Source organism: Nannospalax galili, unplaced genomic scaffold (assembly GCF_000622305.1).
Source record: "Nannospalax galili isolate Female #2095 unplaced genomic scaffold, S.galili_v1.0 scaffold117, whole genome shotgun sequence".
In the NCBI taxonomy this organism is placed as follows: Eukaryota; Metazoa; Chordata; class Mammalia; order Rodentia; family Spalacidae; genus Nannospalax; species Nannospalax galili.
This window is the reverse complement of record NW_008341422.1, coordinates 2,295,721-2,322,438: the sequence shown is the minus strand read 5'-3', so window position 1 is coordinate 2,322,438 and position 26,718 is coordinate 2,295,721. Positions and strand designations below refer to the sequence as shown.

The following is a 26,718-nucleotide window of genomic DNA, read 5'->3' as shown; positions in this document are numbered from 1 at the left end:
ATATTTCATGTCCCCTGAGCTGAAAAAAATGAGTTGGCAGGCCTTCAGGATCCCAAAGAAATATTCTCATTTAAGGGAGTAATACTACTTTTTTTCTTGCTGAGGAATTATATTATTGGCACCTGACTCAATTGTACATTTAAGTCCTAGTATAGATAATATATAGAATATTCATGGAAGATTGATGGCACACTAGACTATTCCCCTCATCTGAGTCCTGAGAAGTAAATGAGTTGGCAGGCCTTCAGGATCCCAAAGAAATATTCTCATTTAAGGGAGTAATACTACTTTTTTTCTTGCTGAGGAATTATATTATTGGCACCTGACTCAATTGTACATTTAAGTCCTAGTATAGATAATATATAGAATATTCATGGAAGATTGATGGCACACTAGACTATTCCCCTCATCTGAGTCCTGAGAAGTACAGAGCTGGGCTACACTGCAAATCAACAAGGAAAGTTCTGTTTTAATATGACCTCAACCAGTTCCATGAACTGAAAGAAGGACCTTCATTTTAAAACTTAAGTAATAATGAACTTAATTGTTTCACCCATTTCCCCAAGACTTATTGGCATTGTTAAAAATGTATATCAAATATCTAACTAAGGATGTAGTTAGCCTTCTTAAATATTGATTAGAATTGTTCTGTAATATTACTGAATTTGTAAGATCTTTAGCAAAGATTTTTGAGCAATTTATAAATATAGAGCAAATGTTTCTGTTTATTGCACTTTTTGTAACTGAAGGTGATAAATTCTCAAGCCACAATTAGTGGTCCCCATGCAATACATACTTACCCACTGTTCTAGACATTTTCCATTTTTACTGCCGTTACCTTGATTATAAATAATTGTATGGTTAACGAAAGCTAATGCTAATAGCTAACCTTCTAAAGTGACTACAGTCACTACAGAACTTCTAAACTGGCTACAGTTTAGGAAGAAATCTCTTTTAATACAATCATACTGTTCCTTAACTGTCTAGCTTGAAGGGAGATTGAAACTCGTTTTTCACCACTGAGTATCCCAAGCTTCCCTCTTTGTGCCTGCACATGGCCAGCACATGTCAGCACTTGATAACTGTCTAAAATGACAATAGGTGTGCCCCCAGTTAAAACTCCCCACCCCCAGCCTGTTTTGGCAGATCTATAAAGTATGCAAAGTCTTTTGGTTAACCCTGTCTTCTATAACCAAGTGTAAGAGTCACATTGAAAAAGACAACATGAAATGCTGATTCTAATTGTGTGTAGGTCTCAAGGATTAAGCACACAAATTTCATACAACTCTGTGAGTAACAAATTCAGCCTTCTGTAAATACACATGCAAGTTTGGAAGCGGTAACACTGTACGTATAAATAAGATGCTGTCTGTTGTGTACAGGATGTAAAACGTCTTTTTCTGTCACACTAAAAAATGCAAGCCATTTATGGAAATCCTAAAAACAATAGTATGGAACTAAAACTTTGCTAATGATCTTTACTAGAGGGTCATCCCGCTTTTCACTTACATTGGGTTTTCTTTTCAATTCACTCTCTACACTAGTCTGCTTATTTCCAGCTGTTTATTTTATTGAGTCCTGAATTTAAAAAAAAATATTTTGATTCATTTTGTAAATACAAGCTGTAAAAAAAGAGAGATTTAATGTTGTCTTTTAAATACTCCGATTTTCATTCTAATATGAATGTTGTTATATTGTACTTAGAAACTATACCTTTAATATTACATTACCTTTATTAAAAGTGCATTGAACACATCAATTTTAGATGTGCTTTATGTACTATTATACTATAATAAAACTTCAGCTTCTAATGGAACACTTGCCTTGATTTTCCTTTTTCTTTATGTATTGAGTAACATGGTACACACTTTGAATTTACCTTGCCTCATGAATGGTCTCGTGAACCTTGATAGTACTCATTGTGGTCCACTCACAGTGTGGCACCACCTGCACCGTTGAGAGATGACTCAGCAGTTCAGAGCACTTGCTGCTGCAGAGGACTTGCATTCCATTCCCAGCACCCATGTGACAGCTCACAACCACATGTAACTCCAGTTCCAAGGTACTGGATGCCTTCTTTTGGTCTCTGTGGGTACAGGGCATGCATGTAGTACAGATACAAATGTTCAAGTAAGCACTCAAAAATCTATAAAGAAAGCAAGCCAAGTCCCACCCCAGACCTAGTAAACCAGAATCTGTACTTTCACAAGCTCCAGATGGTCAGAATGCATGTGAGTTTGAGAAGTACTGGTCATACGGTCACTTTACAAAATAATAATTCACTTCCATCTTACAAGGAGAAAAAAAGACACAAGGGTGGGAGCTGCCCTTTTGATCACAGAGAGCATTGAAATATTAACTCAGGTAACAGCCAGTGACTAGCAGTTGCTGTTGGAAAGGAAGAAAATAGCCTTTGAGGCTTCTTGTCTCAAAGAAGAATCCCCCAGTGACTAGTGACAGTGTCCCTGAGTGTGAGGAGAAACCCCAAATGCACTCCATGCTGTCATCTGCTTTAGAAGCCATTGTGATAGAATGGCTGAAGTGATGTCAAACGTTCAAATCTCACTTGAACTGCACTGCTGCTGCCCTACCCACCGACCCTCTCTCCAGCAGATTACTTAGGGGTAAACCATGGGTTAAAATCTGCTAGGCATCACATCATTTTAACAGTGCAACAGCGTTATTGTGACTTATTCTTAAAATAATATCAAGAACTTTCAGGGGAGGGTTGGAGAGATGGCTCAACAGCACTGACTGCTCTTGGAAGGAGCCAGGGTTTACTTCCCACCACCCACATGGCAGCTCACAACTGCCTGTAACCGCAATTCCAGGGGTTCCAATACCCTCTTCTGGCCTCTATGGGCACTACATGTACATGGTGCAGGTACTTGTACATATGCAGCCACAACATTCACACATATAGAATAAAAGTAAGTCGGGGGAGGGGCTCTTAGGGAGTGTGAATGTGTGTGTATGTGTGTTTGCTTGTTCATGGGTTGTATGTACATTTGGAGGCCAGAGATCAACCCCTAGTGCTGTTCCTCAGGAGCAGTTTACCTTTTGTTCTGTTTTTTGTTTTTTTTGTTTTTTTTTTTTAAGCTAAGCTCTCTCAGTAGTATCTGGGACCCTTGAAGTAGACTGGGCTGACTGGCCAGAGAGCTGCAGGGTTCCCTGTCTCTACCTCCTCAGCAATGGGATCGCCAGTGTGCACCACACCATCTGGCTTTTTATGTGAGTGCTCGGGATGGAACCCAGGTCCTCATACTTATGTGGCAAGCGCTTTACTGACTGAATTATCTGAGAGCCCTTTTCTTCTGTCTTTATTTTGTTTTGGGGTTTTTTTGTTTTGTTTTTGTTTTTTTTGGGGGGGGGTTGGCCCATTATAGGCCCCAGGTTAGCTGTGCACTCATTGCAATCCTTCTGCCTCAGACTCTTCATTGCTGGGATTACACATATGCACGAGCACATCCAACTGGAATTTTAAATCTTCTGAAATCAGGGTAAAGGCAACTGTGTTGGTGTTTTGCTCCATGTACTCACTGAAGCATCCTTTATGAGCAGGAGATATTCAGCAAATATTGGGACCAATTCCAAAATGTACTGCCTGTAAGCAAACACTCCCCAATCCTTTTATTCCCAACTACCTAAGAAAACAACCCTCCCATAAAATCTTTGTACAACACTGTCCAGTACAATTGCAATTATTCACCACTTCTAGTGTCTGAGGAAATTGAGAGAGAATGAAAATAATACAGTTCAAAATCTGAAATCTATCACCTCTAGGCCTTGTCCAAATCCATACCTAAACTGCTAAAAACAGTAATTACAGTCACTTCTGCCATTAATAAACTCTACGAAAGAAGGCAAAGTAGCAATCACAGACTAGCCCATCAGCTGCTCTCAAGAATGCTTTCGTGCTGCTGGCATTACTAAACTTTTCCTTGAAGTAAATGAAGCAGGCTAGCCTCACAGTGTGGACATCTAATGCACATATGGATGGGATGAGCAAAACTGAGGCATCAGTTTTTCCTACTACGCCTGTGAAAACATCAGGCTGAGCGCACGGTGCCAGGGAGGGGCCCTACTGTGCTGGGGTGCAGCTCAGCACCTTGGCTCCTCTTTTTGAACAAGAAACTGAAAATATGCTCCAGTAGTCCACAGTCCAAAAGAGGCTATTAATGTCAGGTAAGTCATCAGAGAAAGGACAGAAAAGAGTAGAAAGGATGAATAATGGGTACCAGAAGGCAAGTAGATAGGAACCTAAGTTCTAAAGTGCTTATGTTCTGTCACACAGTAGGGCAATTAACAATTTACTATCATTTCAAAAGAAGTGGAAGAGAGAATTTTGAAATTTTTAAAAATTGTATTCATTATTTTTACTTAATATGTATGCATATATTGCCTGCATGGAGGTAAGTGCACGTGTGTCATTCAATGCCCACAGAGGAAAGAAGAGGCTATCGGATCCACCGGAACTGGAGTTATGGACAATTGTTATCTGCCATGTGGGTGCTGGGGTTTGAATCTGGGTCTTCCGCAAGAACAGCCAGTGTTCTTAACCACTAAGCCATCTCTCCAGCCCCGGAAGAGAGAATTTTAAATATCCTCAACTCAAATGATCGAAGTTTAAAATGCCAGAAATGCTTATTAAGTTGACTTGATCATAATGTCACACAGTGCTCCACAAACATGGACAATGATTTTATGCCAGTACAGTTGAAGAGGAGGGAGTTTTTTCAAAAGAATGCTCCTCAGCTCCTGAAAAATCACACACAAGACTCCCTCTGCCATTCCAGCTCACCCCCAATGTTAAAAGCAAACCTAGGCCTCCCTGGTGCCTAGGCCTCACACTAAGAGCTTGACAAGAATGCAGTCCTTCCCTGTGTCACCAGCTGAGGGATGAAGAAAACCCTCGCTTTGTTCTATTGTCATTGACTTCTGATGTTAGAGTTCAACTAGTGTTTTTGCATTTAATTTGATTCTACTTTTTTTTTTTTCTCCTTAGGAGGCAAAATAACTGATTCCAGTAAAACGGAGTCACCTCTTGGGAAGCATTTCTGCTGTCCACATGACGGATTTCTGGGACCATATCTCTAACTCCAGGATGAGTCTCTGCAGAGAAGTTGCTTCATCGATCAATTGTTCTGTACCTGGAAAACAAAATGAATTTTACTATTAGCCTCACTCCAATTTAATTATGATCGTGAACTAACAGTCCCTGCAACTTCTACCTTTTTCCCTCCCCCCAGTAAAACACACACTGCATTCTAAAGACAAATGTAAACAATGCTTAAATTACTCTATTGTTATCATCAGCCTCTCTCTGGGATACTTAAGTGTGTCCAGGAAAGACCAGCCATGCAGTTATTTCTGGGTCTTTTTTGTTCAGCCGGAAGACCATGAAATTCAGGAAACAGTAAAACATGCTTTAGGAAATACTATCTTCTAAGTAGGAAAATCTAAATACTTTGGCCATTGTTTTCTGACACAGCATACCCTAAGAGAGTATTATGTTAGATTTCATGATAGTGACTCCCTTCCTCACTTAAAATACCTTTTATTACTAAAAGTCAGATTTAAGCAAATTGCTATTAGCAACATTTCCTTGTGTTTCCAAACCTCTTTGTTCCAGGATTATTTCATTTTGAGAGTACCTTATGAAAGACTGGGGATTCTTGAGGGAGTTCATTGAGCAAGGTAGTTCCCAAACCATAAACTCCCAAGGCCAACTTCACTCCACATCAGCAAAAGAAGCTCATTAGCTGAGGGGTAGTAAAATGGTTTGGAACTGATTGATACAAAGGAAAAATGACCTTGCACATTTCTGTCTTGTTTTGGTCCTCAAGAAAAAGTATATGCCTGATAACAATTGTGGTCATTTCAGGCAGCCAGTGCTTGCAGTTTTGAGTTCCTTTTGAAATTCTGGCTTAATGAAACATTTCACAAATTCAAAACAAGTACTGACTTATACATTATTCTAAAGTGAAGCAGGTTTATTCAACTTATGAATTTGTTTCACAGTTTAGCAGAAATGGGAAACCAAAGCTTTTTTTCTGGTTTTTTGGGGGGCTTTTTTTTTTTTAATGTGTGTGAGTGTTATGCCTGCATGTAGGTAAGTGCACCCGTGTTGTGCAATGCCCCAGAAGGACAGAAGAGGGCATCAGATCCTCTGGAACTGGAGTTACAGACAGTTGTTAGCTGCCATGTGGGTGCTGGGAATTGAACCTGGGTCTTCTGAAAGAACAGTGTTCTTAACAGCTGAGCCATTGCTCCAGCCCCAGCTTTTCTGTTTAAAAGTTCACAGAAAACAATGGAATAATCAATTAGGAAAACACTACAGCAATTCCTTTAAAAGTGAAACAAAATTTACTATACCAATAGGCAATTCCACTACTAGAGATCTACAAGAGAAATAAAAACACACAGTCTTCAGGATAGTGTGTCCATGTTCATAGCAACATTATTCATAACCACCCCAAAGTGGAAGCCATCTTTAAATGGCCCTCCAAGTTTGAATGGGTCAAGACAATGGGATAGTTCCAACTTGACTCAGTAGCATGACTCTGGCACAAACCCCCAGAGTGCTTATTGTGGGTCTTTTCCTGGAGACTCTATTTTAACAATCTTGGATAGAGAAACAAAGAAAATCCAAAGAAAGGATGCCATCCAAGAACATCTTGGTGAATCAGTGACTTTACTAGTGCAACTTATAGGAGTGTGAGCCATTCAAAGGCAGCTGCCCCATTAGGACACCAACCATGTCACTTAACAAACAGCTACTCCACAAAGTCTCCTCCTCCAGCAATGGATTACTTATATAATATTGGGAAGGGTGGGGCCTTGTGAGTCTGCCCCCACCTCCACCTGGGGATGTTAATAATTCTAATCTAGAGAAAGCTGTTAATGATAATTGGGATTCTAAACAACAGAGTATGTGTTAATCAGCTTTCTGGTGCTGTGACAAGAGACCAGACATAAACAATTTAAAAGGAGGAAACGCTTGTTTTGTCTCATAATTTTAAAGGTCCAAAGTCCATGATCAGCTTGCTTCATTGCTCTTAGGCCTGCAGTAAGGCAGAACACCATGGTGTAGAGAGTGCGGCTGAGCAAAGCAGCTCCTCTCATGGCAACCAGAAAGCAAAGAGCAAAAGCTGGGAATAGGACCGGTCATACTGTTCAGGGCTCGCCCCAGTGAGCTGCTTTCTCTACTCAGGCCTTACCTCAACCATTTCTGAACCCAATGGATTGATCCACTGATGAGAACTGTGCCTCATGATCCACTCCCCACAAGCCCATCCATTGGCAACCAAACTTTTTTTAGTACATGGCTTCTTGGGGATATTTTAGACCCAAACATTTCACGTATGGCTGGTGATACAGGCTGTACAAGCTAGTACATGAGTTCTTCTTGGACAGTGACAGCAGGTGCTGTGGGCTAGAAGAGGACTCCCTGACTCTCTCTGACTACATGCTTTGTAAGATAGAATAGTCCTCCCTTATCTGCAGGGATATGATCAACACGCTTCTCAACATCAGAAACTATGGAAAGGTAACAAGCCTTATATTACTTTGGGATTATTTTTCCCCAATAATACCTGCCTACGATAAAGTTTAACTTAAAAATTAGGCACAGCAAGAGAGGAACAACAATTACTAAAATAAAATATAATCATGTACTATAATAAAAGTCATCTAAAACTTATTACTTCTAGAATATTCTATATAATATTTTTTGAAAGCAATGACTGTATCTGAATTCATCAAAAGCAAAACTAGGGGCTGTAGCTCAGTTGGTAAAGTGCTTACTGCATAAGCATGGGGACCTGAGTTCAAATCCCCAGTACTCAAAATCAAATAATGCTATGTAAATCTGTAACTCAAGTGCTGGGGTGGGGCAGAGACAGGAGCTCACTGGCCAGCCAGTAAAGCTGAATTGGTGAGTTCCAGATTCAGTAAGAGACTCTCCCTCAACAGTGAGATGGAGGGAACTAGAAAGATGACTCAGTGGTTAAGTGCACTGGCTGTTATTACAGAAGACTCAGGTTCGAATCCCAGCACTCACATGGCGGCTAACAACCATCCATAGCTCCAGTTCCAGGGAATCCAATATTCTCTTCTGTCCTCCACGGGCATTGCATGACACAGGTGCACTTATACACATGTAGGCATACACATACACATAAAACTTAAAATTAAAAAAAAAAAGATGGAAAGCAACTGAGGAAGACACCTGATATCAACCTCTGGTCTCCACATAAGCATATGTGTACATCCACACAAAAGCTATACACACACAAACAAAAAAAATAGCAAAACTCTAGACTACTGTACATTTACCTTCACACTGCCTTGGTCTCAGCACAGGCCACCAACATCACTTATTTAACAGAAATACAGTGCAGTGTCAGGCTTTATACTACTTTCTTTGCAAGGTTCCTAATTGGCTTCTGTCTTCCAATGTATTAAATATGTTGCCAGATAAACTTTCCTGACACATATTCTTGAAGCTGTAATTGTGTCATCTCTCTGCTTGCAAGCTTCTTTCCCTGTTTACTGTCTTTTTTATATATATAAAGTCAAACTTTCTTAGGCTGAGCTACAAAGTTATAGTGCATTTTGATGCCAATCAAGTTTCAATCCCCTTTCCTCTACTACCCTGCAGAGACCTTGCACTCCACACGAAAAGAAATAAAATAGTAAAATACCTAAGAGTCCCTCTGGCATATTTTAGTGTTGCCATTTTTAATGATATCATTAATCATTCTAAAATATAAAATGTACTTTCTTTACAAAACACAAACTTCTCTGTTCATGCAATAGGTTTATGTAGTTCCTTGTGCTGGTCTTAGTCTATAATGCCCTTTCCCATCATTCCACACATCCACATTCTTCAAATAAGCTCAGTGCAAGTGCCCAATGCGGTCACTAACAAATGAATAGCGAAAATGAAGTTAAACATTAAGACTAGATCTCTCATCCTTACCCTGCCTGTTTCTCTCCCTCTGCCAGAGCAGCTATTCTTTCTACCCTGTCCATTATGTATTATGTCAGAACTTACACAAAGGCAAACTAATCAGTGACAAGAATAATCCAAATAAATAATGATCTTTGTTCTTCAGGTTTGTAGAATTCAAAAACATCTTATGACTAGGTGAACAATTAAAACTGGATGTGTCAGGGCTGGAGAGATGGCTCTGTGGTTAAGAGCATTGATTATTCTTGCAGAAGACCTAGGTTCAAATCCTAGCATCCACATGGAGGTTAACAACCGTCCATAACCCCAGTTCCAGGGGATCCGACACCCTTTTCTGACCTCTGTGGACATTGCACGACATGGGTGCACTCACATGCATACAGGCAATACACTCATACACATAAAATAAAAATAATAAATATTTTAAAAATAACAAAATTGGTTTGTGACATTTGGTGCTACAGTTTAGATATGAAGCTCCCCATCCTCTGCCAATGTTGGGAACTTGGACATCAGCTACAGCATTATTTTGGGAGGTTCTCAAAACTTTAGCAGGTAAGACCTAGTTGAAGGAAGAAGGTCATTAAGGAGCAGTCCTTGGAGGGTGACTTTCCCTGACTACTTTCTGTCTCTCTCCATTTCCTGCCCATCATAAGGTGAATAGCCTGTCACATGCTGCCATGATGTTCTGCCTCAACACGGGCCAGAATCAAACCAACCACCATGAACTGAAACCTCTGAAACTGTGAGGTAGTGTAAATCTTCCTCCCAGTAAATTGTTTATGCCTGATATTTTGTCACAACAACAAAACCCCAACTAACACATCTGGCTTCAACTATGAGAAAGTGACCTTCAGTCTGCAGCCATCCATCTCGTCTGTAAACTCCTCCCTAGTCAGCTTCCAGTGAGATGGACTTTAGAATGGGAATCATATTTTGATCAGCTAGCTCCTCACTTAATAAAGTTCATTTTCTACCACAACCTTATCTCTTGGCTACTTAGTTTCCTTAATTAGACCCAGCCTCTGGTTGGCAGCAAACGAACTCTTTAGTTTATCCAGAGATGCTTTTACACTAGCAACTTCTCTCCTTCGAACTCAAAAAATGTCTTTTACACCTCTTGCTTTAGATTCCTGTCACTATTTTGCATACCTTAAATAATTTAATAGATGGAAGGCTTATGCTTAGTTCATACTTTCAGTCCATGGTCATTTGGATTTTTCGTTTCTGGGTCTATGGTGAAGAACTCTGTGGCATAAAGCATATGATATTGGATAATTACTCACATCATGGTAACCAAGAAACAGACAGAGAGGGAGAAGCCAGGACCCCAATATCTCCTTCAAGGACATGCTTCCAAAGACCTAATTTCAAATAGACTCTTTCTCTTAAAGAGTTTACCACCTTCCAATAACCTCACAGGCTTGGTGATTAAAGCCTTTAGCATAACAGGCCTCAAGCATCTTTATAATCCAAGTCATAGCACCTTAAAAATGTTTAAAATTTATTTACTATTTTGTGTTTGTGTGTTCTGTCTGCATGTAAGTGCACCACTTGTGTGCAATGCCCGTGGGTGCCAGAAGAGGGCAATGGTTACCCCAGTAACCATTTCAGATGGTGGTTAGCCACCATGTGGGTGCTGGGAACCAAATCTTAGTCCTCTGCAAGGGTAGCCAGCGCTCTTAACTGCCCTACCATCTCTTCAGTCCCCATAACACCTTTAAAAAATACTTAATTTTTGTCTTTCTGTGTGTATGCACATGTGTGCAAATACCTGCAGAGGCCAGAAGAGGGTGTTGGATACCCTGGAGCTAGAGTTACAGGGGCTTGTCAGACAACTGATGTGGGTGCTGGGAACTAAACTTGGGTCCTTTGGAACAGAGGCACGTGCTCTTTACCACTGAACCATGCCTCCAGCCCCAAGAACACCTTTCTCAGTAGCTCATCATTTCTTTTTTGTTGTTGTTTGCTTCCTTTACGAAAAATCCCTTGGAGTCTCTAAGACCAAAACTTCTGGAAAAACAAAAGTAAAAATAGTATTCAGTATTGGCCCTATGTGTGGTCAATGCTAAACACAAACTATTTGAGCTCAGTAAATCTTAATTACGGCAGAACTGGTGTGAGCACAAGTGACCACTAGCAGAGACTGACATCCTATACGGGACGGTGGAGAACGACGGTGCTGAGGACCTAGTGCGTGACAGACACACCAGGTGAGCCGCCCTTGGGGGCCGTAGCCCAGACCACGGTCGCTTCCACCCTTTACCTGTTGCCTGCCCTCTACCGACTGCAGCGCCGCCCACGGCGCTTCCGTGATGTCATCACGCTGGGCCGAGAGGCGCGGCCTGGGCCTTTAAACGAGGCCTTCCCGGTGGCGCGCGAGAGGGCGCCGCGCTGAAGCGTGCCTCGGAAGCTGCCTCGGTCCGGAGCCGCCGGGGACCTTGAGGTGGGCGGAAGGGCGGTGCGAGGTCGACACTGTCCCGCGGCCTCCCCAGGCGTCGGTCCCCGAGGCCCCGTTATCCTTCCCGGGCCCCTCCCCAGGATTTCCCGGGCCTCCCTGGTTTGCCCCGTACCGTACTTCGACCTCGGTTGTCCCTTCCCTCGTCGCTCAGCTGCTGAGTGGAAGCGTGGGGTGGATTGGGGAGGAAGTCCCGCAGGGCGGAGGCCGAGCCCTCTGCCGCGTGTGGTGCACAGCACACCGTGAGGCCCGCGGGGGCAGGAGGAACACCAGTGTGGAGGGGCGGGCCCGGGGCCCCAGGGCACCCGCTCGTGCCCTGGAAGTCGCCGGCACCGAGTCGCATCGGATGCGAAGTTCTCCAGCTCAGCTAGTGTGGAAACAACAGTCCTTGCGTGAGCCCAAGGAAAGGGACTTACCCTGTGCCATCATGGCCGCCCTCTTCCCAAGAACCTCGGGGACCCTCTGCCCGAGTATGTTGTTTTAGTTTAACAAAGGCTGTTTGTCATCAAGTTAACAGCACTTGCCTGATCTAGCCAAAACCTTTTGTTTTTCTCCAGTTAATGTCGTCTAGGAACGACCCTCCCTTCTCTTGCAGTCTTCCCTTTCAGACTGAAAAGTGTGTAGGCTAGAGAGCAGCAGAGAGCTAGGAAGATGAGCTACGGGACCCTGAGTGAACCCAGCCTGAACTGGTAAGCTCTGGCCCTTCCGGTCCTTGCGGAGGCCTGGAGCAGGGCTGGTGGGTGGCGTGAGAAAGGGGAGTTTCTGGCCTGAAGAAGAGGTTTGGAAAATCGAAACAGGTAAGTTCAAAAGGTGTCTTGGGGCTGGAGAGATGGCTCAGCACTTAAGACCACTGGCTGCTCCTGCAGAGGACCTCGGTTAAGTTCCTGGCACCCATATGGCAGCTAACAACTGTAGGTAACTCCAGCTCCAGGATACCGATGCCCTCTTCTGTACCTCTGGGGTGTTGCACCACAGGGGTGCACTTACCAACATGCAGGCAATGCACTCATACACACAAAGAATTTTTTTAAAGTTCAAGGGCTCGGAATTTACCCTGTTCTCTATTCACATACCAAACCCTTTTAAGTAATAGCTGATGGAATCCTAAAAAATATCAACTCGGCACTCAGATTCTTAGTTCTAATTCTCTCTTATGTTTACTATTGTTCTCCTGTGAAGGAGAGATACTGAAATCTCAACATTTTTATTTTTAAATATTTTATTTAGTATTTTTATTTTATGTGTATGAGTGTATTGCCTGCTTGTATGTGAGTGCACCTGCGTTGTGCAGTGCTGCTGAGGTCAGAAGAGGGCTTTGGATTTCCCTGGAACTGGAGTTAAGGACGGTTTGTAACTGCCATGTGGGTGCTGGGGATCAAACCCAGGTCCTCTGCAAGAGCAGTCAGTGCTCTTAACCACTGAGCCATCTCTCCAGCCCTCAACATTTTTATTTTTTAATTCTTTCACTCAACACTTTAACATTGGTGTCAATTATTACTTAAAAAAAAAAATCTTGTGTATCACTTTAGAGGTGATTTTACCAGAAGCATATTATTTATCCTGTTTAACAGAATTAAGCCAAAATTCTTACCCATTTCCGTACAAATAATATAAAGATCTTCTTTAGTAATAGACACATAAGTTGATTATGGTGACTGGAATCCAGTATTGGGGAAGAGAGGCAGGAGGATTGAAAGTTTGAGACGAGCATGGGCTCCATAGTAGGACCTTGTCTTTAAAACAGAACAAAATGATCTCACTTCTTTTTGTTACATTAGACTCTATATGAAATGATAAATAGACAGTGTTCTGTATTTCAGATGTGTGAGAGCACGAACCCAGTTAAGTAATACAGTAACTATGCGGAATCAAATATATATTGTTTTAAAAATATTTTACCACACATTCAGCCAGCCAAGGAGGATCAAAAAAATAACAAAAGGGTTACCGGTTGAAAAAGGAAAAAAAACTAGCTTAAAGAATATTAAATCACTGTGTTCATTTATACTTGTTTATTGCAAACTATACTTCCCAAAGAACTCATTGTCCCTAAGGCCTTTTATTTTGTCTTGAATGTTAGGCCAAAACTAAAGGTGCATGACAAAGTAATAAGCATTACACTTGTCCATAGCAAATAAACGATTCTGGTTTTTTTCCTTTACTACCTTAATTGTAGTTTATTTTGTTTAGTAAGTGCCATTAAAAACAATAGGAGATCAAGCTGAGAGGCAGAAGCTGGTGGATCTCAGTGAGATTGAAGCCAGCCTGGAGTACATAGGGAGTTCCAGGCCAGCTGAGGCTACAGGGAGACCCCATTTCAGAACAAACAACAGAAAACAGTAAGAGATGCTGCAGAGGAAGTATGTCAAAATATTCTGTTGGGTAATGGGATAGCCAAAAGTTGCTTTTGATTATTGTATTGAATGTTTTAAGAGCATGTACATATGTTCTTCCTAGTTCTGTAACATACATGTTCAGATGAAGTGCAGATACTCTTACATATGCTGGCATTATGAAACCAAATGTGATTAGAACCTTTGCACACTATTTTAGTCCTTGGAACTCTTTCCCACAGAATTCTACTAGTCAGTATCCTCCCTATATTGTTGGTTAATGTTTCCATGTTTAATTTGTTCACTCAGTCAACATTGGATATATTAATCTCAGTTTTGATGTTATAAAAATCATTTATCATTGTCAACACTTTAATCACAGTACTTGAGGCAGAGGCAGGCTGGTCTCTGAGATAGAGGCCAGCCTGGCATACGTAGCAAGTCCTAGGCCAGATGGGGCTACAGGAAGACCAACAAAAAAACCCAAACCATCACTTTAGAGGTGATTTTAATGAACACAAACACTGTTTATCCCATTTAACAAAGTCATGCCAAGTTAACAAAAGAGAGGTAGGGTATTCAATAGTACATGAAGCAAAAGTAAGTTGAATAGCATTTTCTTTTCAGCAATCAAATATTACGCTTCATGGCCAGAAGTGAGCCCTGTCCTGATAGACCCTTGATTCTACTTGTCCCTTTTTTAATTATTTCAAGTCTTTCTGAAGTTTTTTTGATTTTTATACTACAGGAAAAGATTGATAAGAGATTGAGAATTTCATATTTTTCCTGAGCTTAAAGCTAAGGAAATGAAATACCTAAACACACAAAATATGGGATGTGAAATCAAACTTCTTTGGAGGCGATTGAGAAAGGGAAGGTAGAGGTCATAAATTATAGTTGCATCTTTGTCTAACATAAGATTTTCAATTGTCACATGCAAGTAAATTACTTTGTTTCACAGGGATATTACACCAAAAAATGGCCTTAAAGCATTTTTTTCTCCAGAAAATTATAAAGAGCATTCCATGGCTCCAACTTTAAAAGAACTATGTATTTTATCTAACAGGTAATATGTTTATTTTCATATTTGGCTGTTGTTTTTCTGGTAGTTGAAATTTTATGGTTATTCAATATTCAAATTATAGAGATGTAGACAAATAGAAGAAAACTGCTGCTCACAATTTGGTGTTTACCTTCTCTGCACATGGGTGGGTATCTATGAGACCTTAAATGTAATTACCTCAGAACACCATAAAACTTAGTCCTATAGTTTAATAATTTTTTCATTAGAATCTGTGTTTTGGATTTTATTTCCTGCATATGTAAGTTCTTCTTTCCTAAATCCTAATTAATCATTGCATATTACTTTGTTAAATATGTACTTTTAATTCATTTAGTTAGTCCTATATTGGAATTTAAATTTTTTTTCCAATTATTTCTGTAAGGTCATATAATTTTAATCAAACTGTGTATATGTTTTATATTTTAATAGATGCTACCAAGTTTCCAAAGGTATTTTCCTCTGCTATGAAAGTGACTGCTCAGCAGTAATAGTTCAGCTCTTACTGCTCACAAGCCTGTACAGTTCCTTTTTCATTTTTGATTGACTATTTCTCTTCTGTTGTGGATTAATGTGGAAACCAGCAGATATGGAATTAGAAAGTCCCAAGAAAGTTACAGTGCAGAAGCTCTGTCTGCCCCATCTTTCCTGCTTTCTCAGGATTTTCTCAGTTATCCCAGATTTTCCTGTATCTTTGTTCTCTCTTGTTTTCAATTATTTTGATCAATATTTTAATATACTCAAAATTTGTTTTAAATAATTCTTGCCAAGTTCCTTTCTGTGCCCTCTTTCAGTTGGACTTTCACTACTTTTTTGGTGTGTGTGTGCTGACAGAAGGCGAGGAATGATAAAGCTATAAGGACATAAGGAACATTAATAGAGTAGCACTGGTTCTTTCTTAGCAGTAATTATTTTAAGTATAGATGGAATAGACTTCCTAGTGAAAAGGCAAATTGGCAGATGAATTAAAAAACAGGAAACCTGTGCTTCCAGCCACTCTATGCCCCATCCTCTTGGTGCTCTACTAAAGCTGTTCTCTGGCTCTTCAGCAAGCTCTTCAGTGTTGAGCTGTTTCACCTAGTTTTCTTCCTAGTACTCTGGTTACTATAGTATTTCTCAGAATCTTCTGCCATCTTCATCTGCAGGCTTCTTATGGTGGCTGATTTTGTACTCTCAACCCAGGCTTTTAAATCTGAACCACTAAGGATCAAGGATCCTCTGTGGAACTAACTTTTATTAGTGTGTGTTATAATACACACATCTTCCTTTTTATATAACAGGAATTATAGTCCTGTGTATTATGTTCCCCCCCTCCCAGCATATTCTGAGTATCTTCCCACAGAAGTACATAAATAGTTTGATTTCATTCTCTTTCATAACTACATAATATTCTGTTGTTGGAAGTATGTAATTTTTAATTGACTGCTGTTATCAGCTCATTTTCATACCTTCATTATTATAGCAAGTACCTTTTTAAAAAATATTTATTTTTATTTTATGTGTTTGAGTGTGTTGCCTGCATGTGTGTAAGTGCACCCATGTTGTGCAGTGCACATGGAGGTCAGAAGAGGACATCAGATTCCCTGGAATTGAATGTATGGATTGTTGTTAGTCACCATGTGGGCTCTGGGAATTGAACCCAGGTCCTCTGAAGAGTAGCTACTGCTCTTAACCACTGAGCCATCTCTCTAGCCCTACAAGTGTCTTTTTATGCGTACACCTGAATGTATAAATTCTTCCAAGTATATGTACATTTATTTTGATAGATATTTCCAGATTGCTATTTAACACGGTAAAATAAGCACTTTTTTTTTCCCCCCCGGTCTTTTTGAGACAGGGTCTCCCTGTAGCCCCAGCTGTCCTGGAACTCACTATGTAGACCAGGCTGGCCTTGAACTCACAGAGATCTGCCTGCCTCTGCCTCCTGAGTGCTGGGATTAAAGGTGTCTGCCACCACCCCCAGCATAAAATAAGCACTTTTAAATATCTTTAGTAATGTCAGTTTTTAAAAGTTAAGACAATAAAACTCATATGCATCTATAGATTTTATAAAAATTATTTCTGTTGTTTAACTTGGAGCATTTCCTGGAGATAACTAAGTTCAGAAAACTTACCAGTTCTTAAAAATTACCATTGGTTATTTGAACCAAAGAATGCTTATAAAATTCGAGAGTCCTGAGAATTAAACAACTTTGCATCTTTTATATTTTATTAAAAGTGTTCTTAGGTCCCAGGAGAAACAGACCAGGTTTGTCTGGCCATGTCCCAGGGATCCTCAGCTTCTTGGCATTACAGGCTGAAGCAGCCAAGGCCAGGGAAGTGCTAGCCCAGAACAGTACCCAGAAAGGATGTGCCACTATAACCAGTGATGACTCAGTGAGACACTCAGTGTTGACTACAAAACCTCCAGTACAACTCAGCAAAAGTTGTCCAGTGGTGGGCTGGAGAGATGGCTCATGGTTAAGAGCACTGGCTGCTCTGTAGAGGACTCTGGAACCTGGGTTCAGTTCCTAGCACCCATATGGCAGTTAACAACTGTCTGTAACTCTAGTGCTGGAGGATCCAACACCCCATAAAATAAAAATTAAAAAAATATATATTTATATGTTCAATGGTGACCCAGCAAAGCTAGTCAACAGTTAACAAAAATGCCCCCTGGTGGCCCAGCAAAAGACCATATGGAGACTTAACAAAAACTCACATGGCCACTGAGCAGAACACTAAATGATGGCTCAGTGAGACTCAAATGGTGAATTAATAAAAGTTCTCTATGATAACACCACAGAAATGTCAGGAGATGATTCAAAAAACTGTCATACAGTTCAGCAAAAATTCCAGAAGGTGACTCAGCAAAAATGCCCGATGATGATGATGATGATGATGATGATGATGATGGTGGTGGTGGTGGTGGTGGTGGTGGTGGTGGTGGTGGTGATGTTGGTGGTGGTGGTGGTGGTGGTTGTTGGTGGTAATTACTGAGTGAAACTGCCAGATGGTGACTCAATTAAAAAATACTCAATGATAATTCAGTAAAACATCGGTTATTTAGCAAAAAAGCACCAAATCAGCAAAAATACAAATAATGACTCAGCCTAAAGTCCGATAGCTCAGTCATGGCTCAGCACCATACCAAGATAACCATGCACAATACCCAACAATAACTTTAGAACTACATTCAGTCATGACTCAGCACAGTGTTCTCTTAGCAGAGAAAAGGCAGGATCAATATGTACCCAACCATTAGGCTTATCTTCCTAAAGTGTCTATAACAAAGTCAGTTATTCAGACCTGTGGGCAACTTTTGATCTCTGACTAACTCTGGATTTGCTTAGCCAGACTATGTTCAAGAAAAGGGAGCTATGTGATTCCTAAAGGACACGAATGTTGGCCTGAGAACAACAGCTGAAGCAAATAGCCATACAGTCATCATCAGCATCTGCTCTAGGGCCACTGTCAGCCATGTCACTCTATCCATGCTAAGTCACTCCAGTCCCTCTGTGAGAAAAATTAAGTGCCACTGCTAGCAGAGCTAAGTCATGGCAGTATATATGACTTCTGTCTGTGATGGTCTCTCTTGGGTTCCAGAGTCACAGGAAGAGGAAATAAAAGAATCTGGGAGACTAGATGGGATCTTGGTGATTATTCAAGCCCTCGCGTCCTTAGTAGTTGAATAAGGCTAAGTCCAGACAAGCTAAGTAGAAACTCATTCAAAATCGTAGGACAATACTACTTTCATTTTATTGTGAAAAAATTAAAACACATACACAAGTTAGAAGTTTGGCAGAGAATGCCATTATACCCAACTCTTGGATTTTATTAAATTCATTTATCCATTTACCTATATACCTTTCCCTGCATCATTCCTCCTTAGTTTTGGGGATGTCTTTCAAAGGGAATTGTTGATGTCTGTACTCCATTTCTTTTTCTTTTATCCTTTTTCTTTTTGAGTATTTTTGAGACGGGGTCTCCCTATAGCCCCAGCTGGCTTCGAACTTGCTATGTATACCAGGCTGGCCTCAAACAGAGATCCGCCTGCCTCTGCCTCCTGAGTGCTAGGACTAAAGGCATGCATCACCACATCTGGTCTATTTGTACTCCATTTCTTAAAGCAGCATAGTGTTTTGTTTTCCCATTTTTCATCTAATTGTTTGATATCTCAGTTTAATGCACATCATGGAATCAGAAAAAAATAATTACAGAGGAAATCACTGGACCAGTAACTGTAGTTGACATCAGTTAAGGTTTTGCCTGGAAGGCTCTTTAGGATGCTTAAAGAGAAAAGACCCTAGAGATGGCAGATCCCTCAGTTGTGCTGTTTGTTCCCTCCTGGAATTCTGCTCCTCCCTCTTTACCTGCTGGAACTTTCTTCCTTTTCCAAGAATGGTCTCAGCTGTCTGAGGAGCACAGGCTACTGTTACACATGTGTTCTTGTTGTAAGGAGAAAAATGGAATATTCTGATTACAGAGCTGTGTAATTTGAGTATTACATCAACAAGGAGGTAAATAGCTTTAAATAGAAGGTGCTCTTGTCAGTCTCTTTAATAAATAGCAGCTTAAACTCCAGGATATGGACAGATGAGATAGAGCCCAGAAATAAAATTTCCAAATGCTTCTTTTAAAGAAACTGCCAGATTAGTAGACATACAGTATAGCAAACGAACAGTTTGGAATCTGCCAGTTACTTCATAGAAACTTTAGTAAAAAGGAGAATGAGCATTTGACAAAATGAAGGGAGGAAACTTCAGACTATCAACTGAAATAAGATACAGTGCTGTTAACTGTGGAGAGGCACCGTGGGATGCTTGCAGTCTGGTCCTGATGAAGATTTTGACAGCACTGCACTGGGAAATGATCTTGATACGCCGCGTTTCAGTCTTTGCTGCATGTAGCCAATTTAAACTGTAGAATGTCTTGACATTCCTACTCTGGCCTATCTGAGTCAGCATCTCATTGCTGCAGCAGCTTAATTAAATTTGCCAGTTTGTGCCAGGAGGACAGACATATTCTCTCATTCAGAGAGACAGCTGTGAAGCTGTATTGTTAAGAGTTGCAGACACAATACTGTTAAGTTTGAATAGCTCTCAAGACATTTCCTAGTGAGGAATCAATTTGCTGTAATACATTTCTCCCAAGATCAGCAGTTAATATTCATTTTGTAAACCTAAAATGAGCTTATTTTTATATAGTTATTGGAGAAACTTTGGTAGCTAAGTATGTGGGTTTTTTGCTTATATTATTTCTGGAGTCAATCTTAGCATCCTAATTTTAATTTCCAGATTCTTTTTCCATTAACTAGTCAGCTCTTTTGAATAGTTCTAAGAGAGTTCATTAACTCTTAAGAGAAAGGTCTTAAATATTTTATTTGGGGGACCTAAACCTTTTCTAAAATACTGTTTTCAAACTTTGGGATTTATGCCATATTTATCATAGTATTATAAATTAGTAATTCCCTTATTCCACTGCTTACAGCAAATATTTGTAAAAATAAAATGCTTTCTTTATTAGCCTGAAATGAAATTAATAACTGATTGTACAATAGATAGAACTTTTTAAAATGGCACACATGATGGTCTAAATATATAAATGTGAAATAAAAGGAAAATAATACATACCATGCATTGTGTAATATATACATTCATAGACACTCCTGCACTAGAAGATGTAATGATGTGAGACGTGCCAGGTACAGTGAGTGCAGTTAGGAGAGCAGGAATGGGTAGCTGAATGGTATAGCGTGTATGTAGCCCATGAGAAGCCCCTGAATTTATGCCTCTAGACAAAACCAAGTGAGCAAGGTTGTATTTAAGAAAAGCAAAATGAACTGTAAAAGAATCAGAAAAATAAAACATATTGTTAAGATAATAGACAAGAATTATTTTTATGCAAAAAGGGACCTTTAAACACTTTCATACTTTGTAAGTATCATACAGTCTAAGCATCCAGTATTCCTAGCCTTAATTACAATCAACCATTTCCTCTTTTATGATGACTCAGATGGTCCTACTTTCTTCCAAAATGCCATAAAGAAATTGACAGTTATAATTGAGAACCATTGTTCCCTTTCTTCCTTTGAATCCCTGATCATGATCTCTTTGCATTCTTCTCAGCCACCTGTTGGGTTAATTCAGATTGGAAGTCTAATATTGAAATTATATATGGATGGATGGATGGATGGATGGATAGATGGATAGATGATAGATAGATAGATATTATTGAATAATATGTGGTTAAAAGCTAATGATCCAGGGCACAGATAGATGATAGATGATAGATAGATAGATAGATAGATAGATAGATAGATAGATAGATAGATAGATAGAGATATAGAGATTTTTTTTTTCCCCTTCACTCATCTAAATCTACTTGATCTTATGATCCCGGAAAGGATTGTACTGTACCATGTTGATTATCTCTCTAGTTCCTACCACAGACTGGCAATTATACATATCATTAAATATCAGTGAATGGAAGCATGACAAATGAATCAACATCTATCTCATTAGTTCCCTTCCTCAATGAATTATCATTGTTTAATTTGGAGCCAAGTCAAAGAAACAGTGACTGGTAGAAAGCAGAGATGTAGAGACCCAAGAAAATGCAGTTTTTTGGTGGAAATTTTTTTTATTGAAATTTAGACTGACATAACTAGATAGCAAAGATAAAGACAAGTTAGAAAACAAGATAGTAATTGCCAGTCCTCCCTTTTAAAATTGGAGTGGTAGTTCATACACAAGTGTGGTGACAATTTCTCTAGCTATTCCTCCCTTCTCTTGACATACTCTTTACTGCAGACACACCAGGCCTTTTCTTTTGCATCCATAGAAGGCATAGAGATGTTTCCAAGTACTCGGCTGTGTGTTGGACTGATAGAGTGTTGTCCAATCTTTCTAAAATGACTACTCCTTCCATATATGTGATACACAGTTGTTAGAATTTTATTTTTAATTATTGTGATAACTAGTGGAACCAGAAAATGTAGAATCTGAGTTAACTGACCCACTTCAAGTTTGTGACTCCATTTTATTCTGTTAATGATTTTCGTTTACCCTAACTGATAAACCTTACTGGAAAAATTAAAAACTAACTAGCATTGCAATAAGTAAATGCAAATACAGTTCACAAGAGTTAGTTTCCCCTTTTAGTAAAGGGAAACCTTCCAAAAGGAATGACTAGCTTAAGTGTACCTCTCCCTCTCCATCAGGTGGTTGAAGGTAAGTTTGCAGTGAGAGCTTTTCATGCAGAATACTTAATCTAAACTAAATGACTGAACATTGAAATGCAGGTGGCAGAGTTAGATAATAATCCAGAATTTGCTGTTAATCATACCATATTCTCCCTTTTGATTGAGAATCATGAGTTCCATGATAGTAATCTTCATGTGAAAAGCACATATTTGTAAATTGTATTTTTTTTTTTCCAGACGTATAGGAGAAAATTTGAATGTCTCAGCAAGTTGTGTGGAAAATGAGCCGGCGGTTAGTTCAGCAACTCAAGCAAAGGAAAAAGTTGGAATGATTCTTCTTCCAAAACCAAGAGTTCCTTATCCCCGTTTCTCTCGTTTCTCACAGAGAGAACAGAGGGCTTATGTGGACTTGATGGTTAAATATGCAAAGAGTTCTGCAAATTCCAAACCTGTTGGAATAAATAAAAATGAGTACCTGCAGTATTTGGTATGTATACTTAGCTTTAGCAAAAAATACCAAGAATCAAGAAAGATTTTTATTTTACATTTTCTTTCATTGTTTTCTTTTTACCATTATTTCTTTTATTATTAGGTACAGAAATATTTACAAAAATGGAAAGATAAGTTTACTTGACAGATTCTTGTGTCTTGTTATATGTAGTTGAGGTATCTGCTCTGCTGAGCTGTGTCATTGCAACTCCTTCTGTACTAACAAAACTTTCACAACCTATTGTAATCATTTATCACTGTAAATGGTGTCCATATTCCTAATACACAAATGATACTGTGCTGAATATCTTTTTAGCAGATTATTTATATCTATGACTGTTTCCTTAAGATAAATTCCTTAAATAAAGTTGCGAGATAAAGGCTGTCCATGCTTCTAAATCAGCAGTTACAGAGCGAATTAAAAACCACTAGTGTATGAAGGAATTTTTTTTAAGTAGCTTCACTAATTCTAGATATTGCTTTTTCTTGCTGCTAATATGAGAAAAATAATGATTTTTGTAGTTTCTGAAGGGTGTGTGTGTGTGTGTGTGTGTGTGTGTGTGTGTATGCATGCTCATGTGTGCACACTGCACACTTGGGATTGAGCCTGATGTTTCACACATGCTAGGTCCACACTCTACAAGTAAACTCTTCTCCCTAGAGCTTTTAATAAAGAAGTTTGTGGTGTTATGTATTGGATTACTGTTCTTTGTGGTTTCTGCTTTGGATTCGATACTTAATTCTTTGAAGTTCAAATTGTTAGAGCAGTAATTGAGGAGTGATTGTTTTCAGCGAAACTTTTTATTCTAAGACGTACTTTTTTAACAAAAACAAAACAGGATATGAAAAGTCATGTGAATGAAGAAGTGACTGAATTCCTAAAGTTTTTGCAGAATTCTGCAAAGAAGTGTGCACAGGATTATCATATGCTTTCTGATGATGCCCGTCTCTTCACAGAGGTAAAACACATCTACATGAACTGCTAAGCAATAGCCAATAGCAGCATTCTAGGATGTGTGATGACTGCAAAAGCATGGGGAGCTGTCAGGATTGTCACCTGAGACACAAGGCGTGTGGAGGCCTTTTTCTATGTACTGCATAGTAGAACCCACCCACCTCAGAATATGAGGCACGGGCACTGCCATGCCATGGTAGCTAAGCCATGATGGAGATGGCTTGCTGCATGTGCAGTAGGCATTTGGTGGACAAGGGATTGTCTGTCCTGCACAGGACAGAGCTCCATGTCACCAGATGCTAACACCCATGAAAATGATTCACAACTTAAAACTCTGGAATTACTCATTTCTTGATTTTTCCATTTGGTCTTTTCAATTCCTATTTAATAGCCACTAACAGAATCTATGGGGAAATGGAGCCACAGGTGAAGGTGCTGCTGTACTTTGGGCAGTGTCATTGATCAAGGTACAGGCTTAAAAGTGTTTTAGATTTTTCCTTTCACTCTTTTTCTTGGACAACTGCTGAACTGAGTAAAATGCAGTTAAAAGCACCCTCATAGCAGCACAATTTTACCAAGATTTGCTGATAAAAAACCAGAATGATCTATGGCAGTTGGTTCTTAGATATTATTTTCTTTTGACTGGTGAAAGTCTTTCTTTTTCTTTTTCTTTTTTTTTTTGTCTTTGTTGAGACAGGGTCTCCCAGTAGACCCAGCTGGCCTGGAACTCACTATGTAGACCAGGCTAGTCTTGAACTCACAGAAATCCGCCTGCCTCTGCCTCCCGAGTGCTGGGATTAAAGGTGTGCAACACCGTGCCTGGCTGGCTGTTGAAATTTTTATCGTGACCACCATAGTGGAGGAATGTTAAAGGTGAAAGTTTACTAGTATTGTAAAAAAAGGAGGCAAGGCATACAGGTGAGCTTTGAGTTCCCTAAGGATTTTAAAACAACTTTCCCTATCAGCCCACATCTACATTAGTTATGAGTGATGTCTTCAATAGTGATTGAGGAAGAAAATGCTAAAAATAGCAGGGAGTCGAGATTGGAAAAAGGGAGAAGGGGAGAAGAAAGTGTAAGTGGAAAATAGACTGGAGGGCCTGTGAGATGGACCAACGGATAAAGGCACTTGCCGTCAAGCCAGACAACCTGAATTCAATCCCAGGGAACCACATGGTGGAAAGAGAGCTGATTTGTAAGTTGTCCTTTGACCGCCCTGTGTATAAATAACAAAAACATACCAAAATAATTACTGATCTGTAATTTGAAGCATTTTATGAATACGTTATAGGAGAAGGATGTAAAGTTAAGAGCATCAAGCTGGAAAAATGATGACTCAGTGGTTAAGAGTATGGCTCCTCTTGCAGAGGACCTGGGTTCGAATCCCAGCACCCACATGGCAGTTAACCATTTGTAACTCCAGTACCAGGGGATCCAAGACCTTCTTCTGGCCTCTGCAGGCACTGTATGGCATGTGTGCACTTAAATACATGCAGGCATAACACCCGTCCACATAAAAATAAATAAGAATAAATTTAAACTTAAAAGGGCTTCTGTGATCTAAAATACATTCTGGAAGATTTAGATAACATCTAATAACATCCATTGACAAAAGGAAAAATAGGTACTTAGAAGATAATGGATATGGATGCATGTGCTTTAATTATGATGATTTCCTCTGCCCTTGGCTGTGCTTGAGACATAAATTACTGTATAAAGCTGTGAATATTTCCTTCCTGATTACAGTTCCTGATAAGTCATTAGTATTTTAGAAGCTTGAAAGAACACTTGTACTCATTTAAATATGTCACTGCCTTTTTTTCATTTTGAAATTGAGTCTTACTCTAGCCCTAGCTGGCTGGCCTCCACTTCCCAGAGGTCCACGTGCCTCTGCCTCCAAGTGTTGAGATTAAAGGCTTGGACCACCACACCCAGCTCTACCTTTGTTGTTGTTGATAAGACAAAGTCTCCTGTAGCCCAGGCTGGCCCTGAACTCCTCCTCCTCCTGCCTCTGCCTGCCACATGCTGAGATTCCAGGCCTGCTCTGGCAGGCTCTGCTTTGTGTGCTGCCTTCACTGCAATGCAGTATGCAGAAATTATGTAGCGTTAATTCTTTTACAGTTTTTTAAAATAACATAGAAAACTTTGCGTCTTCTTTAATTTTAAATTTTAATAAGATTGCTAATTTTAGAATTATTAAAGATCAGTATTTTAGGAAATTAGTCTAAAAATTTATTATGAAAACTGAGAGATTAAATCAAATAAGGAATGTACAGTATATGTGGATTTTTAGAAGCAGAGTGAATTAGTGGAACTGAAGTAATTTTTGCAATGAAGAAATGTATAGTCACATGTAACCACAATACATTTGTTAGAGAAGTGTAATACAAATGGATTTCTCTTCATTTTTATTTCCTAGCAAATTTTAAGAGCTTGCATTGAACAAGTAAAAAAGTACCCAGAATTTTATACTCTCCATGAAGTCACCAGCCTGATGGGGTTCTTCCCATTCAGAACAGAGATGGGGCTGAAGTTGGAAAAAACACTTCTTGTATTGGTAAGATTTGTCAACTGAACGTAAAAGGGATTCCTAGGCATTTGGGCCATGAACAGTATATTATTTCATGTTGATACTATGTTTAAACTTTTAGCCATATCTTTTGAAATATGTGATACAGATCTATGTCTCATTCTTTTTATTTTATGGATATAAATACCTTGGCTTTTTTTTTTTAATACCATTACTAATCTGTTTATTTTCTTTTCTTTTTCTTTCTTTCTGTTTTCCTTAATACTTCTGAATACAACCAGGAAACTCCATTTAAAGGAAATTTATTCACAAATATTTTAGAAATAAATGTGTAGAAAGCGTATTTTATCATTTATGCCTGTCTATGTTGTGATGTATGTTTCATAAAAAGAGAATGAGAGGACCCAGGTTCAATTCCCAGCACCCACATGGCAGCTACGAACTGTCCTTAACTCCAGTTCCAGGGCCCTCTTCTGACCTCCATGGCAATGTACGACACAGGTGCACTCATACATGCAAGCAGTACACTCATACACATAAAATAAAACAAGTAAAATATTTTTTAAAAAAAGAGAATGAAGCTTAAAGTGGCAGGGGAATCCCACAAAACCCTCCTCTTGAACCTTTTTAGACACAATAGCAACAATAAAGTCATTGCTAGTGGTTGTCAGGCAAAAACATAAATGTGTATCTTGGGTTTTGGGGTTTTTTTTTTAGTTTTTTAAATTTTATTTATT

General features: G+C 39.4%; 2 protein-coding genes across 9 annotated transcripts in view; one reads left to right on the top strand and one right to left on the bottom strand.

Annotated features, from left to right (window-relative positions):
* The window catches only part of LOC115071025, a 29,447-nt gene extending 17,361 nt beyond the window's left edge, over positions 1 to 12,086 (bottom strand). For 2 of the 3 annotated variants that reach the window (XM_029565284.1, XM_029565282.1), the window contains exons 1-3: positions 11,553 to 11,809; positions 5,042 to 5,150; positions 1,880 to 2,086 (exon numbers count right to left, since the gene is read on the bottom strand). In XM_029565284.1, the coding sequence (XP_029421144.1) occupies positions 1,880 to 2,086; positions 5,042 to 5,150; positions 11,553 to 11,775 (539 nt within the window). In that variant the 5' untranslated portion in view covers positions 11,776 to 11,809. Of the gene's footprint in view, positions 1 to 1,879; positions 2,087 to 5,041; positions 5,151 to 11,552; positions 11,810 to 11,956 lie in introns of those variants that run through there. The other variant, XM_029565283.1, reaches the window with a different exon arrangement.
* The window catches only part of Ice2 (interactor of little elongation complex ELL subunit 2), a 58,001-nt gene continuing 42,588 nt past the window's right edge, over positions 11,306 to 26,718 (top strand). For 2 of the 6 annotated variants that reach the window (XM_029565275.1, XM_029565273.1), the window contains exons 1-5: positions 11,991 to 12,121; positions 14,727 to 14,831; positions 22,246 to 22,495; positions 23,337 to 23,456; positions 25,871 to 26,008. In XM_029565275.1, the coding sequence (XP_029421135.1) occupies positions 12,084 to 12,121; positions 14,727 to 14,831; positions 22,246 to 22,495; positions 23,337 to 23,456; positions 25,871 to 26,008 (651 nt within the window). In that variant the 5' untranslated portion in view covers positions 11,991 to 12,083. Of the gene's footprint in view, positions 11,421 to 11,989; positions 12,122 to 14,726; positions 14,832 to 22,245; positions 22,496 to 23,336; positions 23,457 to 25,870; positions 26,009 to 26,718 lie in introns of those variants that run through there. The other 4 variants (XM_029565274.1, XM_029565278.1, XM_029565277.1 and 1 more) reach the window with 4 other exon arrangements.